This window comes from Oncorhynchus nerka, linkage group LG28, assembly GCF_034236695.1.
Source record: "Oncorhynchus nerka isolate Pitt River linkage group LG28, Oner_Uvic_2.0, whole genome shotgun sequence".
In the NCBI taxonomy this organism is placed as follows: Eukaryota; Metazoa; Chordata; class Actinopteri; order Salmoniformes; family Salmonidae; genus Oncorhynchus; species Oncorhynchus nerka.
The window spans coordinates 48,876,328-48,903,139 of record NC_088423.1 but is presented as its reverse complement, the minus strand read 5'-3'; the positions used below and the strand labels follow the sequence as shown (position 1 = coordinate 48,903,139).

The following is a 26,812-nucleotide window of genomic DNA, read 5'->3' as shown; positions in this document are numbered from 1 at the left end:
ATACTTATGTCAATAAGGAGTTTGTGTTTGAATTCTTTGTAAATTTGCAAATTTAAAATATTTTTGTTGTTGTTGTTGTTGTTGCTTTGTCATTATGGGGTATTGTGTGTAGGTTGCTGAGGTTTAATTTTTAAAATATTTTTTTTTACATCTATGTGATTCATTTTACAATAAGGCTGTAACCTAAGAAAATGTGGAAAAAGTCAAGGGGTCTGATTACTTTCTGAAGGCACTAGCGAGAGAGACTTTTTCTGGCCCACGTAATTATGTAGTGCGTTCATATTTTTTTTTGTTTTTTTTTGCTGCCCATCTAATTATTTGTTGAGGTAAAACTTTATTTGAACTCACATGTCACAATCTGACATGATGGCAGTAACGTTTGTTGGCTTACATTAGATATTTGCCATTTTTACATGGTTTTTAGGTAGCCTACATTTTTAAGCGCCACTGAACGAAGAGCGATTTGTGAGCCAAATGATCATCTTTTTTAAACGAATGGAGCCAAATGAACCGGCTCACTTAGAGTCGCTTCCGCCGTTACTTGTTGCTAAGATACACTCCCAATTTCCTAACCACAACAAGCAACACTTAGTAGTGGTGCGACAGGAGACACAAAAACTTGTCAGTAAGGCTAAGTATTTAGCTAGTAGTATCTATTAAAGTAGTACGAGTGAGATATAAATAACTTACCAGGTTAATTAACGTTATGTTAACTAGCAAGCTAGTTATTTGCTAAAGCTTGCCGGGCTCGCCTAATTCTAGCACAGCAACCACCTGTCAAGACTGAGCATCATGGATCTTCACATTCGCCAGTATTTGACCAAGGCACGCCAACAAAAAGGTAACACACTACTAGCTAGTTTCTTAGCTAGCTAAATAGTTGACTGATAGTGTTGTTGAACACGTTTCATATCCTGTGGTTTTGTCTTTAGACACTGATGCGCTGAATGCAGCCTATGACATGATCAGAGAGGGGTCAGATTCGCGATGCTTCTGCCCGGAGTTGTACGTTCTGTGCGCAGAACAAGCCCTACAGGTAGGCAGGCCTATGATGTGCTATAACGTTGCAAACAATTCTATTAGCTACAGTGTTACATTGTTGTCAGATTGTTGTTACATTGTTGCATTGTTACCATTGTAAGCCAGGTAGTTAGCTAGTGTTCGCTACAATCATGCAGTGGTGATTTTAATCTTGTTGGGGCAACCCCCCCCCCCTCCCGTTTTTTTTAGATGCATGCCAGCAAAGCCACCACACAACACTAAACAATACATGCATTGTACTATAATGGTGACAAACGTTGCCCACAAAGTAATAGGGCCTAAATAAAGCTGTCCCAACCTCAGAGCTTTCTTTTCAGCACCATGGAGTGAATCCATACCACCGCTACACCTAGCTATCAGCGGTGCCTTGTCTGGCAGCGAAACAGTTCGGAAACATTTCAGTTGATATGGCTGACTTGCTTAAACAATTAGGATGTACAAACTATGGCATAAGGGAATGATGAGCGGATAAGTGGAAATGTGTAATTTCAATGGGCCATTCTTACAGTATTCTCCCTGTACACCAAGTCAAAACTGTAGGATAAATAAAGGGGCATATATAAGCAGACAATGAAAGCTCTTACAATATTCAATTATGACATTTCTCTGAAACAGGCTATTGGCTACATGTACAAGCGATTCGGTGGCATTCCCTGAGTCTCTTTACTGTGTCGCCACCATACTCAACGCTAGGTACAAGGACTACTTCGATGCAGACAAAAACAGGGTTTACGTGAAATGTTAGACACAGCTGGACAAGATGAAAACAAGTAGTCCGACAGTCCCGGTCACAACAGGCAATCACAAAGATTTTGCGTTCGTTTCTCTCACCTCCTCTGACCCCTTTGTGCAGGCTGCTTCCTCCTTTATCCCCAAGCACTCTCTGGCTTAACGACTCACAACCTTTCCTCGTTGGGGCAGGATGTCCATATAAGGCTTGGGGGTGGAGCCAGCTACCTGCAAGATATCCCTCCTCAATTTACCACTCTCTACACCTCTCCCTGCCGACTGCCACAGTCTGTTAACTATTTAACTGTACTAGAATGCTTAAAAGCCGCTAACATTTTTAAATATCGGGTATCGGTATCGGGTTTTTGGCAAGAAAAATATTGGATATCGGTATCAGCTAAATATAATGTGTATGTATACAGTACCAGTCAAAAGTGTGGACACACCTACTCATTTAAGGGTTTTTCTTTATTTGTACTATTTTCTACATTGTAGAATAATAGTGAAGACATCAAAACTATGAAATAACACATATGGAATCATGTAGTAACCCAAAAAGTGTTAAACAAATCAATATATATTTATATTTTAGATTCTTCAAAGTAGCCACCCTTTGCCTTGATGACAGCTTTGCACACGCTTGGCATTCTCTCAACCAGCTTCATGACGAATGCTTTTTCAACAGTCTTGAAGGAGTTTCCACATATGCTGAGCACTTGTTGTCTACTTTTCCTTCACTCTGCTGTGTAACTCGTCCCAAACCATCTCAATTGGGTTGAGTTCGGGTTATTGTGGAGGCCATGTCATCTTATGAAGCACTCCATCACTCTCCTTTAGGGTTAAATAACCCTTAAACAGCCTGGAGGTGTGTTCTGGGTCATTGTACTGTTGAAAAACAAGTGATAGTCCCACTAAGCGCAAACCAGATGGGATGGCGTATCACTGAAAAATGCTGTGGTAGCCATGCTGGTTAAGTGTGCCTTGAATTCTAAATAAATCACTGACAGTGTCACCAGCAAATAACCATCACACCTCCTCCTCCATGCTTCCCGGTGGGAACCACAAGTGCGGAGATCATCCATTCACCTACTCTGCTTCTCACAAAGACACGGCAGTTGGAACCAAAAATCTCCAATTTGGACTCACCAGACCCAAGGACATATTTCCACCAGTTTAATATCCATTGCTTGTGTTTCTTGGTCCAAGCAAGTCACTTCTTCTTATTGGTGTCCTTTAGTAGTGGTATCTTTGCAGCAATTCGACCAAGAAGGGAGGACAAGGTGGCAAAGAGCTTCCTAGGGTTAGAGGCAGATGCTTGGCTCTGACGGAAACATGGATCACCACAGACAACACCGCTACTCCTACTGCTCTCTCTTCGTCCGCCCACGTGCTCTCGCACACCCCGAGAGCTTCTGGTCAGCGGGGTGGTGGCACCGGGATCCTCATCTCTCCCAAGTGGTCATTCTCTCTTTCTCCTTACCCATCTGTCTATCGCCTCCTTTGAATTCCATGCTGTCACAGTTACCAGCCCTTTCAAGCAACATCCTTATCATTTATCGCCCTCCAGGTTCCCTCGGAGAGTTGAGCTTGATGCCTGATAAGCTTCCTGAGGACGGCTCACCTCTTCTGGGCGACTTTAACCTCCCCACGTCTACCTTTGACTCATTCCTCTCTGCCTCCTTCTTTCCACTCCTCTCCTCTTTTGACCTCACCCTCTCACCTTCCCCCTACTCACAAGGCAGGCAATGACCTCATCTTTACTAGATGCTGTTCCTCCACTAACCTCATTGCAACTCCCTCCAAGTCTCCGACCACTACCTTGTATCCTTTTCCTCTCGCTCTCATCCAACACTTCCCACACTGCCCCTACTTGATGGTATCGCGCCGTCCCAACCTTCGCTCTCTCTCCCCCGCTACTCTCTCCTCTTCCATCCTATCATCTCTTCCCTCTGCTCAAACCTTCTCCAACCTATCTCCTGATTCTGCCTCCTCAACCCTCCTCTCCTCCCTTTCTGCATCCTTTGACTCTCTATGTCCCCTATCCTCCAGGCCGGCTCGTCCTCCCTCCCGCTCCGTGGCTCGACGGCGAGCTCACAGAACAGGGCTCCGGGCAGCCGAGCGGAAATGGAGGAAAACTCGCCTCCCTGCGGACCTGGCATCCTTTCACTCCCTCCTCTCTACATTTTCCTCCTCTGTCTCTGCTGCTAAAGCCACTTTCTACCACTCTAAATTCCAAGCATCTGCCTCTAACCCTAGGAAGCTCTTTGCCACCTTCTCCTCCCTCTTGAATCCTCCTCCCCTCCCCCTCCTCCCCTCTTGCAGATGACTTCGTCAACCATTTTGAAAAGAAGGTCGGACATCCGATCCTCGTTTGCTAAGTCAAACGACACCGCTTTCTGCTCACACTGCCCTACCCTGTGCTGTCTTTCTCCCCTCTCTCTCCAGATGACATCTCGCGTCTTGTGACTTGGTCTTTGAACCCTATCCCCTCCTCTCTTCTCCAGACCATCTCCGGTGACCTTCTCCTTACCTCACCTCGCTCATCAACTCATCCCTGACCGCTGTGTCAAGAGAGCGAGAAGACCCCTTCTGAAAAACCTACACTCGATCCCTCCGATGTCAACAACTACAGACCAGTATCCCTTCTTTCTTTTCTCTCCAAAACTCTTGAACGTCCGTCCTTGGCCAGCTCTCCCGCTATCTCTCTCAGAATGACCTTCTTGATCCAAATCAGTCAGGTTTCAAGACTAGTCATTCAACTGAGACTGCTCTCTCTGTATCACGGAGGCGCTCCGCACTCAAAGCTAACTCTCTCTCCTCTGCTCTCATCCTTCTAGACCTATCGGCTGCCTTCGATACTGTGAACCATCAGATCCTCCTCTCCACCCTCTCCGCATCTCCCGGTTGGATTGCTCCTACCTGAACCAGGTGGCGTGGCGAGAATCCGTCTCCTCACCACGTGCTCTCACCACTGGTGTCCCCAGGGCTCTGTTCTAGGCCCTCTCCTATTCTCGCTATACACCAAGTCACTTGGCTCTGTCATAACCTCACATGGTCTCTCCTATCATTGCTATGCAGACGACACACAATTAATCTTCTCTTTCCCCCTTCTGACCAGGTGGCAAATCGCATCTCTGCATGTCTGGCAGACATATCAGTGTGGATGACGGATCATCACCTCAAGCTGAACCTCGGCAAGACGGAGCTGCTCTTCCTCCCGGGAAGGACTGCCCATTCCATGATCTCGCCATCACGGTTGACAACTCCATTGTGTCCTCGTCCCAGAGCGCTAAGAACCTTTCCTGGACAACACCCTGTCGTTCTCAAATAACATCAAGGCGGTGGCCCGTTCCTGTAGGTTCATGCTCTACAACATCCGCAGAGTACGACCCTGCTCACACAGGAAGCGGCGCAGGTCCTAATCCAGGCACTTGTCATCTCCCGTCTGGATTACTGCAACTCGCTGTTGGCTGGGCTCCCTGCCTGTGCCATTAAACCCCTACAACTCATCCAGAACGAAACCTTCCCAAGTTCTCTCACGTCACCCCGCTCCTCCGCTCTCTCCACTGGCTTCCAGTTGAAGCTCGCATCCGCTACAAGACCATGGTGCTTGCCTATGTGAGGGGAACGGCACCTCAGTACCTCCAGGCTCTGAAGGCCCTACACCCAAACAAGGGCACTGCGTTCATCCACCTCTGGCCTGCTCGCCTCCCTACCACTGAGGAAGTGCCCAGTCAAAACTGTTCGCTGCTCTGGCCCCCAATGGTGGAACAAACTCCCTCACGACGCCAGGACAGCGGAGTCAATCACCACCTTCCGGAGACACCTGAAACCCCACCTCTTTAAGGAATACCTAGGATAGGATAAAGTAATCCTTCTCACCCCCCTTAAAAGACCTAGATGCACTATTGTTGGCTGTTCCACTGGATGTCATAAGGTGAAAGCACCAATTTGTAAGTCGCTCTGGATAAGAGCGTCTGCTAAATGACTTAAATGTAAATGTAAATGTAAGAAGGCCTGATTCACGCAGTCTCCTCTGGACAGTTGATGTTGAGATGTGTCTGTTACTTGAACTCAGTGAAGCATTTATTTGGACTGCAATTTCTGAGTCTGGTAACTCTAATGAACTTATTCGATGCAGCAGAAGGTAACTCTGGATCTTCCTTTCTTGTGGTGGTCCTCATGAGAGCCAGTTTCATCACAGCGCTTGATCGTTTTTGCGACTGCACTAGAAGAAACTTTCAAAGTTCTTGAAATTTTCCACATTGACTGACCTTCATGTCTTAAAGTAATGATGGACTGTCATTTCTCTTTGCTTATTTGAGCTGTTCTTTCCATAATATGGACTTGGTCTTTACCAAATAGTGCTATCTTCTGTATACCACCCCTACGTTGTCACAACACAACTGATTGGCTCAAATGCATTAAGAAGGAAAGAAAGTCCACAAATAAACTTTAAGGCCCACCTGTTAATTGAAATGCGTTCCAGGTGACTACCTCGTGAAGCTGTTTGAGAGAATACCAAGAGTGTGCAAAGCTGTCATCAAGGCAAAGGGTTGCTACTTTGAAGAATCTAAAATATAAATATATTTGGAGTTGTTTAACACTTTTTGGGTTATAACATGATCCCATATGTGTTATTTCATAGTTTAGATGTCTTCACTATTATTCTACATTGTAGAAAATAGTAAATAAAATAAAGAAAAACCCTTGAGTGAGTAGGTGTGTCCAAACTTTTGACTGGTACTTTATATATTTTTCTAGCTAAACAGTTGTCTCAGAAGAAGTGGGGTTTAGCCCCAGCTGCCCTGAATGATGGGTCGCCACTACAATCATCTCCCTAATCCCACATTCCATATGCGTCTTAACTTTTCTTTCTGTGCTTAGCGCAGTCATGTCATGGTTGTTGGTATTAAAAGGATATAGTTAAGTTTAGGCTTCTCTATAAAATGTTTCTATTTAAGGTCAGGAAGTAGGCTATTTACTTTGAACAAGATTGAATATTCAACGATGACATATACGCAAACAATAGCTGATGATGCACTACCCAATGATTCAAAAACTGATGATGCACTACCCAATTTCGAAATTGCACCTTGTCCATTATACTATTACAACTTTCAAGAGTAAGTTAAAAGCCGGACTGAGTTCCTTAAAAAAAAAAGAAAAGAAGTTTGTCAACCACTGGAAAGGGGGATAAGCCGTATCTGGCTGTGCAGAATATGGAATTGATCCGCACACCTGTTACATTAAATGCGACATCTAAATTCAATAGAGTGCATGTTGTAAGGGCTCTCTTTCAGTATAATAATGATGGAACTGTCATATGCTCACTTGATTGAGGATTTAGTCTGTGCTTGAGACTGATAGCATTGAGAAAGATGTCGGCAGCAGTTTTGTGTTGAATTGCTGTACATCAACCAATCAATCAAATGTATTTATAAAGCCCTTCTTACATCAGCTGGTGTCACAAAGTGCTGTACAGAAACCCTGCCTAAACCCCCAAACAGCAAGCAATGCAGGTGTATAAGCACGGTGGCTAGGAAAAACTCCCTAGAAAGGCCAGAACCTAGGAAGAAACCTAGAGAGGAACCAGGCTATAAGGGGTGGCCAGTCCTCTTCTGGCTGTGCCGGGTGGAGATTATAACAGAACATGGCCAAGATGTTCAAATGTTCATAGATGACCAGCAAGGTCAAATAATAATAATCACAGTGGTTGTAGAGGGTGCAACAGGTCAGCACCTCAGGACTAAATGTCAGTTGGCTTTTCATAGCTGAGTATCTATACCGCTCCTGGTGTCTCTAGAGAGTTGAAAACAGCAGGTCTGGGATAAGGTAGCACGTCCAGTGAACAGGTCAGGGTTCCATAGCCGCAGGCAGATCAGTTGAAATTGGAGCAGCAGCACAACCAGGTGGACTGGGGACAGCAAGGTGTCATCAGGCCAGGTAGTCCTGAGGCATGGTCCTAGAGCTCAGGTCCTGAGAGAGAGAGAGAGAGAGAGAATACTTAAATTCACACAGGACACCGGATAAAACAGGAGAAATACTGTAGATATAACAGACTGACCCTAGCCCCAACACATAAACTATTTCAGCATAGTTACTGGAGACTGAGATAGGAGGGGTAGGGACACATTGTGGCCTCGTCCGACGATACCCCCGGGCAGGGCCAAACAGGCAGGATATAACCCCACCCACTTTGCCAAAGCACAGACCCCACACCACTAGAGGGATATCTTCATCCACCAACTTACTATCCTGAGACAAGGCTGAGTATAGCCCACAAAGACCTCCCCCACGGCACGAACCCAAGGGGGTGCGCCAACCCTGACAGGAAGATCACGTCAGTGACCCAACCCATTCAAGTCACGCACCCCTTCTAGGGACTGCATGGAAGAGCACCAGGAAGCCAGTGACTCAGCCCCTGTAATAGGTTTTGAGGCAGAGAATCCCAGTGGAGAGAGGGGAACCGGCCAGGCAGAGACAGCAAGGGCGGTTCGTTGCTCCAGTGCCTTTCTGTTCACCTTCACACTCCTGGGCCAAACTACACTCAATCATATGACCGACTGAAGAGATGAGTCTTCAGTAAAGACTTAAAGGTTGAGACTGAGTTTGCGTCTCTCACATGGGTAGGCAGACCATTCCATAAAATGGAGCTCTATAGGAGAAAGCCCTGCCTCCAGCTGTTTGCTTAGAAATTCTAGGAACAATTAGGAGGCCTGCGTCTTGTGACCGTAGCGTACGTGTAGGTATGTACGGCAGGACCAAATCAGAGAGATAGGTAGGAGCAAGCCCATGTAATGCTTTGTAGGTTAGCAGTAAAACCTTGAAATCAGCCCTTGCCTTGACAGGAAGCCAGTGTATGGAGGCTAGCACTGGAGTAATATGATCACATTTTTTGGTTCTAGTCAGGATTCTAGCAGCCTTATTTAGCACTAACTGAAGTTTATTTAGTCCTTTATCCGGGTAGCCGGAAAGTAGAGCATTGCAGTAGTCTAACCTAGAAGTAACAAAAGCATGGATACATTTTTCTGCATCATTTATGGACAGAAAGTTTCTGATTTTTGCAATGTTACATAGATGGAAAAAAGCGGTCCTTGAAACAGTCTTGATATGTTCGTCAAAAGAGAGATCAGGGTCCAGAGTAACACTGAGTTCCTTCACAGTTTTATTTGAGACGACTTTAATTGTCAGATTCAACAGAAGATCTCTTTGTTTCTTGGGACCTAGAACAAGCATCTCTGTTTGTCCGAGTTTAAAAGTAGAAAGTTTGCAGCCATCCACTTCCTTATGTCTGAAACACAGGCTTCTAGCGAGGGCATTTTGGGGCTTCACCATGTTTCATTGAAATGTACAGCTTTGTGTCATCCGCATAGCAGTGAAAGTTAACATTATGTTTTCGAATGACATCCCCAAGAGGTAAAATATGTAGTGAAACAATAGTGGTCCTAAAACAGAACCTTGAGGAACACCGAAATTTACAGTTGATTTGTCAGAGGACAAACCATTCACAGAGACAAACTGATATCTTTCCGTCAGATAAGATCTAAACCAGGCCAGAACTTGTCCGTGTAGACCAATTTGGGTTTCCAATCTCTCCAAAAGAATGTGGTGATCGATGGTATCAAAAGCAGCACTTAGGTCTAGGAGCACAATTACAGATGCAGAGCCTCGGTCTGATGCCATTAAAAGGTAATTTACCACCTTCACAAGTGCAGTCTCAGTGCTATGATGGGGTCTAAAACCAGACTGAAGCAATTCGTGTACATTGTTTGTCTTCAGGAAGGCAGTGAGTTGCTGCGCAACAACTTGCAGGCCAGGCAGAAAACAGTTTTCAACCAGCGATTGAGTTTTGATACTCTGCTGTAAAGCTCATCACTCCCCTAACTGGGAGGGTGCCAGAGACAATTACTTGATGCTGACACATCTTTCTAGCTGATTTACTCATTGAAGCTATGTTGCGCTTGGTGACTGTTTCATTCTAACATCGTTGGTGCCAACGTGGATAACAATATCCCTCTACTCTCTACCCTACATTTAGGCTACTCTACTAGCCATTTCCTTTGGTTCACAGGAGTGTATTGTTGGTCCAGAAATAACCATGTCCACATTATTTAGGGCAGTATTCAGACTTGACTTTGAGCGTAACTCAGACTTTCAAGTGAATCATTCATTGATGTCAAAGGGAGACTCGCAGATGTCAAGTCTCTGAATACCGCACTTACTGTGTACAGTCCTGGTATACCCGAAATAGGACATTGAAGTGTTCAAAACATCAGATTTTATATGATCTCACTGTGTTTTTACACTGACCGAGTAGGTAACTCAGGTGAGTTGGAACATTGCTGCAGGGGCTTGCTTCTATTCAGCCACAAGCATTAGTGAGGTCGGGCACTGATGTTGGGCGATTAGGCCTGGCTCGCAGTCGGCGTTCCAATTCACCCCAAGGTGTTAGATGGGATTGAGGTCAGGGCTCTGTGCAGGCCAGTCAAGTTCTTCCACACCAATCTCGACAAACCATTTCTGTATGGACCTCGCTTTGTGCACGAGGGCATTGTCATTCTGAAACAGAAAAGGGCCTTCCCCAAACTGTTGCCACAAAGTTGGAAGCACAGAATCGTCTAGAATTTCATTGCATGCTGTAGTTTTAAGATTTCCTTTCACTGTAACTAAGGGGCCTAGCTCGAACCATAAACTGCCCCAGACCATTATTCCTCCACCAAAATGTTATAGTTGGTACTATGCATTGAGGAAGTTGGTGTTTTCCTGGCATCCGCCAAACGCAGATGGGGAAGCATGAGTCATCACTCCAGAGGACCTGTTTCCACTGCTCCAGAGTCCAATGGAGGCGATCTTTACACCCCAGCTTGGCATTGCACATGGTGATTTTAGGCTTGTGTGCGGCTGCTCGGCCATGGAAACCCATTTCATGAATCTCCCGAGTGACTGAGTAATGAAGTGGCTGTACATAATTTGAAAAACGTTTAAATGAATAGAATCACAGTTTGCTGAGTAATTGACTGAAATTCACTACAATTGTGTTTATTTTCCACTTCGATGGCGAACTTTCTGTACTGCTAACATTCACTTCCAATCATTTTTGCTCGCATTGCTAGTCCTATTGTTTCTAATTCTTCCACATTTATGCAAATGTTTATGGGATATCACAATCCTCTTGTCTTAATCTGTATATTTTCATCCTAGCCTGTAAACTAATCCTGCCTGGCAGATCTTAATGTGCCTTTAGCTTCTACTAAGCCCCATTCCTCTCTTACGTAATCTCAACAACAGCCATTAGAGTGTTATATGATGCAGAAGGGAATAGCCTATATTGTTTAGTAAATAAAAAGTTAACACATCAAAATACTGTTTAATTCCTAATGAGCCATCCTTGTTTACAACAATTAGAGACTCAGGCTAATGACAAATATGTTGTGGTTAAGATGAGCTGAGATGTATGTTGTTTATATATGGGTCAGGGTGGATAGCACAGAAGAGGTCGGGGTGAATAAGAATCACATTTGTCTTTTGCTCAGAGATCCATGGGCCATAAAGAATGGTTGAATTAATGCTTCATTCTCAGGCATGTAGCCTACATGCTTCACAAGATTATGCATTATTCAACCATTCTTACGGGAAATCCCAACAAAGACTCATCATGATTGTATGCTTTACCCCAGAGAAACACGTGCCATAAGAATGATTGAATACACCAAACTGAATATTTACAGTGCCTTCATAAAGTATTCAGACCCCTTGACTTCTTCCACATTTTGTTACATTACAGCCTTAACTCTAAAATGGATTACACCGTTTTTTGTCCTCATCCATCTACAAACAATACCCCATAATGACAAAGCAAAATGTTTTTGTTTTTTTGTTGCTAATTTATAAAATAAAACATAAACAATGACTTTTACATAAGTATTCAGACCCTTTACTCAGTACTTTATAGAAGCACATTTGACAGCTATTACAGCATCAAGTCTTATTTGGTATGAGCTTGGCACACCTGTATTTGGGGAGTTTCTCCCATTATTCTCTGTAGATCCTCTTAAGCTCTGACAGGTTGGATAGGGAGCTTTGCTGCACAGCCATTTTCAGGTCTCTCCAGAGATTGTTTGATCGGGTTCTGGTCCGGTCTCTGGTTGGGCCACTCAAGGACATTCAGAGACTTGTCCTGAAAACACCCCTGCATTGTCTTGGCTGTGTGCTTAGGGTTGTTGTCCTGTTCGAAGGTGAACCTTCGCCCTCAGTCTGAGGTCCTGAGCGCTCTGAAGCAGGTTTTCATCAAGGATCTCTGTACTTTGCTCCGTTCAACTTTCCCTCGATCCTGACTAGGTTTCCTCCAGACGTGATGCCAAGAGTTCAATCTTGGCTTCATCAGACCAGAGAATCTTGTTTCCCATCGTCTGAGAGTCCGAGAGTCCAAGCGGGCTGTCATGTGCCTTTTACTGAGGATTGGCTTCTCTCTGGCCACTCTACCATAAAGGCCTTATTGATGGAGTGCTGCAGAGATGGTTGTTCTTCTGGAAGGTTTTCCAATCTCCACTTTGTCATTATTAATCCATTTTTGAATCTGGCTGTAACGAAACAAAATGTGGAAAGGGGTCTGAATACTTTCTGAATGCACTATAAATAAATCAACATTGAACTCCGATTTCAGTCAACTTGTTGAATTACAGATTGAAAACAGCATATTTCAGTGTATATTTTTGTGTTTTTAGCTGGGATGTGCAGATATCAGCCGAGACTGCCTAATGATGTACTTTGAAGGGAAACCCCCAGCTAATCAATTCCTGTGTCGAGCGTACCTCTGTCAGGGCCAGCTGGAGTCTCCACAGAGCTTTGGGAGTGTGGTGAGGACAAACATGACTAAAAGTCTACGAGTTTGTGGTTGTTCAGCAATGTTTGATCGTCTAAGCGTATCTTTTCTGATAACCATTGGTTTGACATTTTATAATGGATGAACAGAGACAACCTTTGTGACTCTAGCAGCACTGTCTGTATTTTCCCATAGAACCAGCAGCTTAGCACTGGTTCCTCTGCTCTGACCTCTGCATACTTCCATATGAGGCTCTGGGCCCGGTTGCATAAAACACCTTAAGTTAATATCCCCCTTATCTTTTCCTTAAAGTTTCCCTAACTTTAAGTCCATTGCACAAAACATTTTAAGGTGAATTTCCCCCTTAAAATAAGTGAAAAAGTTAAGGGTACCCATGAGGTCCCTTAACTGCTTAATTCAGTATGGATATCAATGTAAACAGCAGTGGTGTAAAGTACTTTAAAGTAATACTTAAGTAGCTTTTTAGTCCATCTGTACTTTACTTTATAATTCTTTTGGACAACTTTTACTTCACTACATTCCTAAATAAAATAATGTAATTTTTACTCCATACATGTTTCCCTGACACCAAAAGTACCCCTTACATTTTGAATGCTTAGCAGGGCAGGAAAATGGTCCAATTCACACATTTATCAAGAGAACATGCCTGGTCATCCCTACTGCTTCTGATCTGGCGGACTCACTAAACACAAATGCTTTTTTTGTAAATGATGTGTGTTGGAGTGTGCCCCTGCCTATCCGCAAATTTAAAATAAAATAAAAGAACAATTGTGCTTAATATAAGTGCTTAAGATAAGAAATTTGAAATTATTTTTTACTTTTGATACTTAAGTATATTTGAATATTACATTTACTTTTGATACTTAAGTCTATTTAAAACCAAATACTTTTTGACTTTTACTCAAATAGAATTTGACTGGGTGAATTTCACTTTTACTTGAGTCATTTTCTTTTAAGGTTTCTTTACTTTTACTCAAGTATGACAATTAGGTACTTTTTCCACCACTAGTTAACAGCATTTGTTGAGGTGAATGTTGCTTTCATCTGCTCTGGTTACAAAAGGAAAACATCAACCAGCTACCTACTTAGCTAAAAAAAAATGGAAGGTGCATGGCTACAAAGCTACTGTAGCTGGCTAGTTCGCTATAGCTACTCTGTAAGCTAGCTTGAGGTACTAGAAAGTAATATAAACAAGTTGAGAAAAAAGTAACTACAAGAAACGTGTTTTATTATTGTCTGAATCAATTTGGTTATCCTGTCTTGATTGTAGATGTTCTATTTTGCTATCTAACAAAATGAAAGCAATCTACTTGAGAGAAGTTTAGTCCATGAAATCAGGCCGTCTCCATGGAAACCAGATACTCTTTCTAACATACATGCCTTCAAACTACCATAAGTATGCCCTTAAGTATGCCCTTGACTAAGGAAATATTTGAGGGGCTCTATGCAACGCCCTTAAGCAATTGCCTTAGGTAAGGGAACATTGTGCAACATCATAAAACATCTTTCTCTAAAAAGTTTCATTAACTTTAAGTCAGTTGCACAAAACATTTTAAGGCAAATTTCTCCCTTAAATTAAGGGCCCGGTTTCATACAACATTGCTATAAAACCCTTAAATTATGCCCTTACTTAAGGAAATGTTTGAGGGCCTCTATGTAACACCCTTACACAAAAGTGTTTCTCTTAAGGGTTTACCTTTAATAAATAATTTTCCCTTACCCTAAGGCAACTGTGTAAGGGTTTTGCATAAAGCCCCTCAAACATTTCCTTAAGCAAGGGCATTATTTTAAAGGTTTTACGGTAGTTTTATGGTAGTTTGAAGGCATGTAAAGCAGAAAGAGTATCTGGTTACCATAGAGACGACCTAATTCACTGACTGAAAGTCTCTTCAAAGAGATCACATTTATTTTGGATGATTGCAAAATAGAAGTTCTACGTTCAAGACAGGAGAAACGAATAGATTCAGAAGATGATAATAATAACGCGTTTCCTCAACTTGTTTCTATGACTTTCTAGGAAGCAAAGCTAATTTACAGAGTAGGTAGCTAGCTAGCCAGCTAGCTTTGTAGCCATGGATTGTGCACCTTCCATTGTTTAGCTATGTAGCTAGCTAGCTAGATATCTATTTAGCTGGTGGATGTTTTCCTTTTGAAACCAGGGCAAAGGGAAGAAACATTCACCTCCACAAATTCTGTTTACATTGAGCTCCGTAATGAATGAAGCACGTACGGGACCTCATGGGCACCCTTAACTTTTTCACTTCATTTAAGGGGGAAATGCACCTTGAAATGTTTTGTGCAACTTTAAGGGAAATGATAAGGGGGAAATGAACTTAAAATATGTTATGCAACCAGGCCCAGATCCCAAGCTTTGACATAAATACGATGAATGACTCGTATAACATACATCTATAGTGTTCATAATGTTATTCCTCCTCTGCCTGTCTGTTATTGTGACCCCCCTCTCATACTCATTATTTCACTCTTAGGAGGAGATTGAAAAGGCTGTGATTTATTTTCTGAAGGCTATTGAGATTTCAAAGGTCAAACCAAGGTATGCAATCTAACATGAGTCATTTTCCTGTCTTCATCGTTGACCAAAGTGAGCCGTACCCACACTCTTTGTGACAGAAAAGTTGAATTATTTATTTGATATGTGGTCCGTCTTTCATATTGTCTAGCACAAAGTGGCATCATGTCAGTCTATGTTAAAATAGATCATAGAGGGGAAATATTCACAGGAGGACGACAGGCTTAGGTGGGGAGTAGGGTGGATGAAGGTTTACTCTGTTGCTGGGGCACAGAAATATCCAGGAGTGGGAGACTTTGTTCAAATGTAGGCCTTTTTTCGATATAGTTCATCTCTTGGTGCGTAAACATACGATACAAATATGAAGTTGCTCTTAAGATTCATATTTGTTTCACCCTAAGGGTGAAATGGCTAGCCATAAGCAAATAGCAAAGCAATAAGAATATCAAATGTAATTATCTACTGGCTTATATGCCTTGTGACTGTACACAGATATGTTATGAGATTTATGCAAAAAGGCTCTACAGACAGTAAGAGGTGCATTATTAAGTCATAATATCATATAGGGCCCACAGAGATCTTATTAAATTACAGATCTAATATGTAATTATATGTGTCAATGAAGGGCTGCCGGAACAATCCCAATTAAGACCAAAGGGAATGACTAACACAGCCCAGACTAAAGTACTCCTTCATCCCAGGAGGATAAATTAGTTCCAATTATGTTAGAAAAACTCCAGTAATCTCTGCACCCTTTTTAGTTGATAAATTCCACCCCCGTGGCCTGTAAGCCAGTAATGGCTGTACTCCAAATGGAGATTTACCATAGGGCTAAACTCTCTAGTCACTCGTTGAAAGACTGTTTATGTACATATTCTTTATCCCTTTACACTTGTGTGTATAAGGTAGTAGTTTTGGAATTGTTAGTTAGATTACTCGTTGGTTATTACTGCATTGTCGGAACTAGAAGCACAAGCATTTCACTACACTCGCATTAACATCTGCTAACCATGTGTATGTGACAAATACATTTGATTTGATTTGATTTTTTTTATTTGAAAGACTGTTATACTGTACTGTGTACATACATTTTCAATTTATAGGAAATTTCATCCCCAAGTCAACACTTGGCCTAAATTTAAAATGTACTGTATAACTTTCCAAAAAATCAGATAGTGTTTTTCTGCTGTGTAAATTATTGATCTCAACAACAGGTTTTCTTCTTTCTCTCATACTCTTTACGTTCGGGTAGATACCACTTTTTGGTGTTCAATGCTTCAGTGCTCTACTTCCAGATGGTCCGGCCGCTCCTGCGGTCCGGGCCACGCCAGCACCTGGTGCCCACCCTCACTCAGGTGGTGAAGGCACTGGAGGAGGTTGGGGAACAAGACTACAGTTGGAGAGCTCAGCTCATGATGTAGGTGGCTCTAACTGTCATACTTTGTCTCATCATACAGTAACAATCAGTAATGCCAAATGTCCCTCAATTATGACACTGAACATTTATGAATCAAGATTTTTTTTTAAATAGATTTCAGTACAACGATTTGTATTGAGGTGCAGAGTATAGTGATTGTTGTATCCATTGTCTCTACAAGCAGGCACCTTGTCGAATGCCTTGTGGATGCTGGGAAAGGGAAAGAAGCTTCTAGTTTTGCCAAGGCCACCTCAGACTTCATAGAGTCGCATATCCCTGACCTGTATCCAAAGATATTTTCCCTACAGGTAAAGCCTCTTTTTTGTTGTTATGTGCTGACTAAAGTCATGAACTCCTTTTCGGATGTGGTGTCAGGGTCTGCAAAGACACAACTAGGGTCTCCCTTGTTTTGACTGCCTTTGGGTAGAGCATGGTTATATGTGGGGTTAAACTGGGTCGTTCTATTTATCTACTAATACAATTACGTTACTCCTAGGTACGACACAAGCTGTTTGACTTCACTAAAACCCCCCCAAAAACAGAAGCAAGTCCTGTTTTATCAGTCATCTACAAAATGCAGAAGCTCAAACAGTAAGTGTTTCCCCCCCTTTATCTAAAATGATATTATTTTGTTTAATCAACTTAAGAGTTCTTTGTCACTTAACTTTTCCATGCCCCGTTGAGCATCTTCGTCGGCTCAATGTTTTTTTTGCAGCAAGACATCCCAGGAGATTACGCATCAGAGTGTGTTTCTTTTCCAACTATGGATCTATTCTGTATCTTCATTTATGAGACTGAAAAGCAATAACCACAATAACCGTTAACAAGTTGAAGCTAAATATTTTGAAAGTGCCTTTGGGATTAGATTGTGATGTGCTTATTGATAATCTTTTCATTTGAAAATGCATTTGAAGAATCATACTGCCGCCACTGTTATTTTTTTCCAAAGTTGTTTGCAAGAAGCTAAAAGCTTTGATATAATTTTTTGCAGCCATACACATTGTGCTTTTTAAAGACTAAAAGGTTATTGTTTGCTGTGGTATGTCTGTTTATTTGTTTGCCATGGTTTAATGAGTTGAGAGTGGGCAGTTCTTTATTAGTGGTCCTAAAGATCACATTGCATAAGTTGATTTGGACCCTCTGTACCCACTGGACCTAGGTCATTGGGTTAGTGACATGCTGTCTCTCAGGTAGACCTGGAGCATCTCAAGAGGGGACAGGGTTATCTGTACCCACTGGACCTAGGTCATTGGGTTAGTGATATGCTGTCTCTCAGCTAGACCCTGAGCATCTCAGAGGGGACAAGGTTATTAGACCACTGATATTTATTGCACGTTAGTATGGCTTTTGGTACTACTGAGAGGAAGACCAGCGCCCTCTCCGCAGGCGTGTACTCTACATGTCAGACTATCTCATGGTTAACAAGCTGAGCTATAGACATGGGCAGCATGACTCATACCATCACCCAGACCCTACCATCATCATGAGAATTATATAAACAGTAGGTTAACGTGTGTGTGTGTGTGTGTGTGTGTGTGTGTGTGTGTGCGCATTTGCGCTCGTGCTTGCGTGCACTAATGTGCATGTGTGTGTTCATTCTGTGTTCCACAGTAAGGTTGATGACGTTTGCGAGGCCAGAAAAGAGGACGCTGCCAGGATTAAGGAGATTTTCCTGCTCCTTATGCATTCTGCTGCAGCCCAATCCCCTGTTATAGCGCGTGGCTCCAACCCTTGTCTTGCAGAGAGCCCCTCACCCATCCCTCCAGCTGACAGGTCTACATCTCCTCTCCTGTTGCAATACTTACTGTCATCACTACAATTGGCCTAGTAATTGCCTATATTTCATTTGACTCTATTCACCTGTCGTTGAATTCATGTGAATTGAAAGTCTATCTTCAACACCAATACAGTGGCTTCACATCTCAGTAGCATCAGTCTGAATATTACATGGCTAAATAGTTTTTACTCTTACAGATGATCAAAGTAATTGTGAATGTCTTATGAATATCTCACTAACCATGTTAATCTTATACATTGTTTCTAAAGAGTTGCCTTCCTCCTGGAGCTAGCCTTTCTGGCCTTGCAGTTGAAACATCACCAGATGGCAGCGGACTGTCTGAGTGAGCTGAAGACAACGGGAGTCACTGTGAGTGACGGCCAATCACAGATAACTCTATTATCATGTCTCTATATTCCATATAGAGTAATGCAATTTTGCGAACACATGCACGTAAATTGACCCAATTTCTCAGTCGAGGTCTCGACAAGAGACTTAATTAGCTTGAAGAGGCCCACATATTCCCTTTACCATCCGTTGTATTTCTAATACACTCAGTAATTCTACATTACATGTGTGGGTGGAAATGGGTATTGGGTAACGATAAGAGTTAGACGTACAACGTCTTCTACACTCTCACTTCGATACTGTGATTCAACTTGAGCCATCAGGGCCCCTTTTCACAGAGCATCTCAAAGAAATAATGCTGATCAAGGATCATTATTATGAAAATGTTATCATAATAACTACGATTATGTACATGGGGGGGGGGGGGGGGGGGGGATCTGATCCTGAATCAGCGCTCTACTCTGAGACACTGTGAATACACATGGCTGGTCTCACTATAATTTAGCAGTAGAAATGCCATGCTCCTTACCTGTTTTGGATTTCATGTTTTGAAATTCTCTATTTGTAGAGTGTTGGCCAGTGCATCATGATGGAGTGTGTCCAGTGTGACCTGGACCTCCAGAAGAAGCAGGAGGGGGGGATGAAGGACTACTCCAAAGCCAATGTGGAGGTGCCCTCTCCTGTACATTAGTTAGCAGCGTTAATGTGCCTGTTTGCCACCCAGAACATACATCAATACAGTGTTAACTGAGCTCAGAAGAGCCCAGCGCCTTTTACGCATTCGTTCTTTTTACTGCAAACCAAGCTGTGGATGTCATTGGGAATGTGTGTTGTAGTATCATGATGTTACAGTATTATCTAATTATTATACTGTTGGCGCGATTCAATATATTTGATTGTTCTGCGCAACAGTGTTGCGCCATATTTAGTAGATTCTGTAGATGCATTAGGCAGTCCTTGCTGTAGTTGTTGCCTGGTCCCTTAGGCTCAGCTGAAGGTGATAGGCCAACTGGACAAGGTGCTGCAGAGTGCAGTAAGAGAGGGGGATGCCAAGGTGATGCAGGCGGTGTGTGCCTCACAGTGGAACACCTGTCTGCCCCTCCTTCAGCACAACCTCAGGAGGAATGTCAAGGGGGCACTCCTCAAAGTGGCCCAAGTCCTGGAGGACACATACAGGTGACTACACACACACAGAGGCCATTATGTGTGTTTGTGCACTTTCATGCCTGCATGTATGTCCAATCTAAAGTGTTAACTTTGTTCTCTCTCAGTGTGCAGCTGGAGATGCGCTGTCAGGTCCACAGTGAGCTGGCAGTGATCGAGGAGGAAGAGGGGAGGCTGGAGCCCGCTCTGCTTCACCTCCAGAAGGCCCTGTTGCTGGACGAGAGAGGGGTGCACCACGAGCGGCTCACCTCAGCCCTTAACCTCCTTCAGCTTCGCGGCACCCTATATCAGACCCCCAGCAGCACAGAGGACCAGGCTGCCATGCTCATCCAACAGGTCTGCGGACCCCTTACACTAAATACAAAGCAGGACTGGGGAGACTTGACCTTACTTGACTTACTGTAAGATGAAACCTGGCAGTAGGGTAAAGCAGGCATTAAATATAATTTCTGTGAAATATAGATTGTGATGTTCCTGATAGGCATGTTTGTTGTTGCCCGACTGTGTGATGAAAAGTACAACTGTGATGATATGTCAAACTGTGAGATGGTCAGTCAGTTGGTAAAATGCTACATCAGAGTCTGCCTGCAGAGAAGAGAGATCGTAGTAGGTGAAAACAGCATGGGTGTCAGTCTCTGTCTTTCTCTCTGTATTTTTCTGTCTGTCTCTCTCTCTTCGTCACTCTCTTTCGCACTCTCGCTCTCTCTCTTTGTTGAAGGCTAAGAATGGTCAGCCACAGGAGGAGGTGAGAAAAAGACGTCCCATGCTGGTCAACGCATGCCTCACCCTGGCCCCCGACGCTTTCCAGGTGGTGCTCGACGCAGATAGCACTGCAAAAAGTACAAACTATCCTTTTGAATAACCATTTCATTTTAGTATGACTTTGGTGTAGTGTCTTTCACCAGTCATGTATAGGATTGCCTAATCCTGCTATGTAAAGCTCACTATTGGTAATTAAGGTACCCTCAAAACTAAGGCTGAGTTCGGAGGGGGGCTTAGTTGGAAAGAGAGTCTTACTTACCTCATAGCCCAGCATCCAAGTACTAGAACCATTTCTTGGAGGATTTGACTGACTCCTTGGTTCGATATGTCTGCATGACAAAAACCCTATAGCTCCTATGCACTGGATCATAGAGCCTATGGAGCCCTGGGGCTAAGGGGCTGGCACTCTTTGATCTCCCCCCTCTGATCCTGGTCCCCTTGTACCCAGGATCAAATGAACACTCAGTTGCCTAACGACCCAGCCAGGGTCCTACATCTGACAGCCAGGCCATGAGACTGGAGCAGACTAGCTGCTTATACAGACACGGGTCAGGTGTGCAGGTCATGACTACTTTTACCTAACGATACCTCCTGTGTTACAACACTAACACCTCAAGCACAAACTGGCTTTCGAGGCATAAGACAAAGAAACCCGATGATGAAGCCGTTTGAACATCCAAGCAACCCGGGTGACCCCTCAGATTGGAGAAATATGCTGAGCATGTGCTGAAGATGAACAAATGAATAATAGGATGTAGTGTTTGTACCATGCTGTCATTGGTCCCCAGACTGTCATCAGCAATGTGCTGTAGTGAGACGTGTCTGGCTGTCTGCGAAGCAAGGATCTAACCTTGGAGCACTCTGCCTCTTAAAACGCTGTAATCAGATGGAGGCACAGACCTCTTTTACATTATTCAAGCAGGAACACTATGTGCCTCTCGCTGTTGCAGACACAGTTGTGTGGATCCATTTTTCAGGGATGAAATTTATTGATTTCTGATTAATCACTGATTCCTGGATTTTCGGAGTTCATTTTCTCTTTAGAAGCCTATAGCTTTACATTTTTGGATTTCATGCCAATCACAACACTGTTTGTCAGGGCTGGGAAGAGTCTGTGGCAAATTGCAGGCTCCTTGGATTCGTTCCAATTTCAAAGTGATTGTCCATCATTGTCATATGACGTATTTTTGTATTTGTTTGTGTGTACGGTGCCAATATGATGGCCTATTTATCACTATTCCAATGCAGTTGGTTTCTTCATGTAAATGTCTATTCAAATGTGTTTAGTCCCCTCAGGCACCAGTGGACCTGGCGGTGTGGCTCATCTCTCTGCTAAGGCTCAGCACCACTCTGCATGTGTTGAGAAGGTACAGGGACACCTGAGCAGACAGGGAGCTGGCAAGAATGACAGGGAGAGGTGTGTATCATGTAAATATGAGTGACTATGTGTGTGGGTGGGTGAGAGAGAATATATTAAGGTTTTCTAGAAACAAGTGCTCTTGTCTTGATATCTTACAGGCATTAACACAAATTAGTGCACATGGTGCGTAATCAACATTTTATGAACATGAACCATTTGGTAGCTATCAACTTTAAATAGGTTTCTATGTGCTAGGAAACTGTGAAGTCAAGTTGAACTATGTAGCTTATTCATTTTTTTGTGCATACTACTGGTACTGAATATCATTAGTAGGAGGTTTTTCAGGGTGAGGATATGGGATGATGTGTAGCAGCACAACCAGCCTTCCACCAGGCTTCAGTAACACCCTGATGAATAAACACATGAAAAAAATCTGGAGTCACAGTGGGGAAAGAACATACAGCAAGGGCGGTCGAACTAGCCAAAGGAAACATTTATTATTTAACCATCTCCAAACAAAGTATAGATAATGGAATACATTTTTTTTTCAGGGTGAAATTGTGGGCAGCCTTGGCGAAGACAGCTAGGAAGCAGGAGGTTTGGGATGTGTGTCGAGCTGCCTGTCGTTTCTGTTTGCTCTACGACGATGGACGATGGAAAGCTCCTAAATCAGACTGTGAGGAACTTTCCAGGGATATATATAAATATATATAAATATATACACACACAGTGCCAGTCAAAAGTTTGGACACACCTACTCATTCAAGGGTTTTTGTTGGCTGCTTTTCCTTCAATCTGCGGTCTAACTCATCCCAAACCATCTCAATTGGGTTGAGGTCGGGTGATTGTGGAGGCCAAGTCATCTAATGCAGCACACCATCACTCTCCTCTTGGATCAAATATCCCTTACACAGCCTGGAGGTGTGTTGGATCATTGTCCTGTTCAAAAACAAATTGTAGTCCCAATAAGCGCAAACCAGATGGGATGGCGTATCACTGCAGAATACTGTGGTAGCCATGTTGGTTAAGTGTGCCTTGAATTCAAAATAAATCACTGACAGTGTCACCAGCAAATCACCATCACACCACCTCCTCCATGCTCCACGGGAGGAACCACACTTGCACAGATCATCCGTTCACCTACTCTGCATCTCACAAAGACACCGGGGTTGGAACCAAAAATCTCAAATTGGGACTCATCAGACCAAAGGACAGATTTCCACCGGTCTACTATAATGTCCATTGCTTGTGTTTCTTGGCCCAAGCAAGTCACTTCTTCTTATTGGTGTCTTTTAGTAGTGGTTTCTTTGCAGCAATTCAACCATGAAGGCCTGATTCATACAGTCTCCTCTGAACAGTTGATGTTGAGATGTGTGTTACTTGAACTCTGAAGCATTTACTTGGGCTACAATTTCTGTAGCTGGTAACTCTTATGAATTTATCCTCTGCAGCCAATGTAACTCTGGCTCTTCCTTTCCTGTGGCAGTCCTCAAGATAGGCAGTTTCATCATTGCGCTTGATGGTTTTTGCGACTGCAATTGAAGAAACTTGATGATGAACTGTCGTTTCTCTTTGCTTATTTGGGCTGTTCTTACCATTACAGTTGAAGTTGGAAGTTTACATACACCTTAGTCACAATACATTTAAAATCAGTTTTTCACAATTCCTGTCATTTAATCCTAGTAAAATTTCCCTGTCTTAGGTCAGTTAGGATCACCACTTTATTTTAAGAATGTGAAATGTCAGAATAATAGTAGAGATAATGATTTATTTCAGCTTTCCCAATGGGTCAGAAGTGTACATACACTCAATTAGTATTTGTTAGCTTTGCCTTTAAATTGTTTAACTTGGGTGAAACGTTTCGGGTAGCCTTCCACAAGCTTCCCACAATAAGTTGGGTGAATTTTGGCCCATTCCTCCTGGCAGAGCTGGTGTAACAGTCAGGTTTGTAGGCCTCCTTGCTCACACACACTTTTTCAGATCTGCCCACACATTTACTAGGGCTTAGGGCTTTGTAATGGCCACTCCAATACCTTGACTTTGTGGTCCTTAAGCCATTTTGGCCACCAGCTGCATAAAGTACTGCAGTGCATCTCCTCCTCATGGACTGCACCAGATTTGCCAGTTCTTGATGTGAGATGTTACCCCACTCTTCCACCAAGGCACCTGCAAGTTCCCGGACATTTCTGGGGGGAATGGCCCTAGCCCTCACCCTCCAATCCAACAGGTCTCCTCTGCCCCCAGCTGTGCCATCGATACCATATGTGAATTGATTGCCCCCCATCTATCTTCTGAGCTCGTGCTACTAGGTGACCTAAACTGGGACATGGTTAACACCCCGGCCATCCTACAATCAAAGCTTGATGCTCTCAATCTCACACAAATGATCAATGAACCTACAAGGTACAACCCCAAATCCATAAACACGGGCACCCTCATAGATGTCATCCTAACTAACTCGCCCTCCAAATACACCTCTGCTGTTTTCAGTCAAGATCTTAGCGATCACTGCCTCATTACCTGCATCCGTAATGGGTCTGCGACCAAACGACCATCCCTCATCACTGTCAAACGCTCCTTAAAACACTTATGCTAGCAGGCCTTTCTAATCGATCTGGCCGGGGTATCCTGGAATGACATTGACCTCATCCCGTCAGTTGATGATGCCTGGCTATTCTTTAAAAGTGCCTTCCTCACCATCTTAAATAAGCATGACCCACTCAAAAACTGTAGAACTAGGAATATATATAGTCCTTGGTTCACTCCAGACCTGTCTGCCCTTGACCAGCACAAAAACATCCTGTGGCGTTCTGCATTAGCATCGAATAGCCCCCCGTGATATGCAACTTTTCAGGGAAGTTAGGAACAAATATACATAGGCAGTTAGAAAAGCTAAGGCTAGCTTTTTCAAACAGAAATTTCATCCTGTAGTACTAACTCAAAAAAGTTCCAGGACACTGTAAAGTCCATGGAGAATAAGAGCACCTCCTCCCAGCTGCCACTGCTCTGAGGCTAGGAAACACTGCTACCACTGATAAATCCACTATAATTGAGAATTTCAATAAGCATTTCTCTACGGCTGGCCATGCTTTCCACCTGGCTACTCCTCCCCCGGTCAACTGCCCGGCACCCTCCAAAGCAACCTGCCAAAGCCCCCACCATTTCTCCTTCACGCAAATCCAGATAGCTGATGTTCTGAAAGAGCTGCAACATCTGGACCCATACAAATCAGCCGGGCTAGACAATCTGGTCTGCCGAAATTATCTGCCGAAATTGTTGCAACCACTATTACTAGCCTGTTCAACCTTTCTTTCATATCGTCTGAGATTCCCAAAGATTGGAAAGCTGCCTCGGTCATCCCCCTCTTCAAAGGGGGGTGACACTCTAGACCCAAACTGCTACAGACCTATATCTATCCTACCCTGTCTTTCTAAGGTCTTCGAAAGCCAAGTTAACAAACAGATTACCGACCATTTCGAATTCCACCTTACCTTCTCCGTTATGCAATCTGGTTTCCGAGCTGGTCATGGGTGCACCTCAGCCATGCTCAAGGTCCTAAACGACATCATGACCGCCATCGATAAGAGACATTACTGTGCAGCCGTATTCATCGACCCGGCCAAGGTTATCGACTCTGTCAATCACCACATTCTTATTGGCAGACTCGACAGCCTTGGTTTCTCAAATGACTGCCTCGCCTGGTTCACCAACTACTTCTCAGAGTTCAGTGTGTCAAATCGGAGGGCCTGTTTTCCGGACCTCTGGGAGTCTCTATGGGTGTGCCACAGGGTTCAATTCTCGGGCCGACTCTTTTCTCTGTATACATCAATGATGTTGCTCTTGCTGCTGGTGATTCTCTGATCCACCTCTACGCAGACGACACCATTCTGTATACTTCTGGCCCCTATTTGGACACTGTGTTAACTGACCTCCAGATGAGCTTCAATGCCATACAACTCTCCTTCCGTGGCTTCCAACTGCTCTTAAACGCAAGTAAAACTAAATGCATGCTATTCAATCGATCACTGCCCGCACCTGCTCGCCCGTCCAGCTTCACTACTCTGGACGGCTCTGACTTCAATGGTTAGAGGTACTAAACGATATCATAACCGCCATCGATAAAAGACAGTACTGTGCAGCCGTCTTCATCGACCTTGCCAAGGCTTTCGACTCTGTCAATCACCATATTCTTATCGGCAGTAGCCTCGGTTTTTCGGATGACTGCCTTGCCTGGTTCACCAATTACTTTGCAGACAGAGTTCAGTGTGTCAAATCGGAGGGCATGCTGTCCGGTCCTCTGACAGTCTCTATGGGGGTGCCACAGGGTTCAATTCTCGGGCCGACTCTTTTTTCTGTATATATCAATGATGTTGCTCTTGCTGCGGGCGATTCCCTGATCCACCTCTACGCAGACGACACCATTCTATATACTTCCGGCCCGTCCTTGGACACTGTGCTATCTAACCTCCAAACGAGCTTTAATGCCATACAACACTCCTTCCGTGGCCTCCAACTGCTCTTAAACGCTAGTAAAACCAAATGCATGCTTTTCAACCGTTCGCTGCCTGCACGCCTGACCAGCATCACCACCCTGGATGGTTCCGACCTTGAATATGTGGACATCTATAAGTACCTAGGTGTCTGGTTAGACTGTAAACTCTCCTTCCAGACTCACATTAAGCATCTCCAATCCAAAATTAAATCTAGATTTGGTTTCCTATATCGCAACAAAGCATCCTTCACTCATGCTGCCAAACATACCCTCGTAAAACTGACCATCCTACCGATCCTCGACTTCGGTGATGTCATCTATAAAATAGCCTCCAACACTCTACTCA

General features: G+C 43.6%; 1 protein-coding gene across 4 annotated transcripts in view; it reads left to right on the top strand.

The window, feature by feature from the left end:
* Positions 1–557: 557 nt before the first annotated feature.
* LOC115113346 (cilia- and flagella-associated protein 46) overlaps positions 558–26,812 on the top strand; it is a 96,853-nt gene continuing 70,598 nt past the window's right edge. For all 4 annotated transcript variants that reach the window (XR_003861102.2, XM_029640883.2, XM_029640882.2 and 1 more), the window contains exons 1-15: positions 558–841; positions 933–1,036; positions 12,498–12,629; positions 15,106–15,170; positions 16,399–16,563; positions 16,748–16,871; positions 17,060–17,154; positions 18,175–18,336; positions 18,610–18,709; positions 19,257–19,358; positions 19,674–19,864; positions 19,960–20,188; positions 20,571–20,691; positions 21,902–22,031; positions 22,526–22,650. Coding sequence is in view for 3 of the 4 variants with exons in the window: in XM_029640883.2 (XP_029496743.2) it covers positions 793–841; positions 933–1,036; positions 12,498–12,629; positions 15,106–15,170; positions 16,399–16,563; positions 16,748–16,871; positions 17,060–17,154; positions 18,175–18,336; positions 18,610–18,709; positions 19,257–19,358; positions 19,674–19,864; positions 19,960–20,188; positions 20,571–20,691; positions 21,902–22,031; positions 22,526–22,650 (1,894 nt within the window). In the remaining variant the exon portion in view is untranslated. The remainder of the gene's footprint in view (positions 842–932; positions 1,037–12,497; positions 12,630–15,105; positions 15,171–16,398; positions 16,564–16,747; positions 16,872–17,059; positions 17,155–18,174; positions 18,337–18,609; positions 18,710–19,256; positions 19,359–19,673; positions 19,865–19,959; positions 20,189–20,570; positions 20,692–21,901; positions 22,032–22,525; positions 22,651–26,812) is intronic.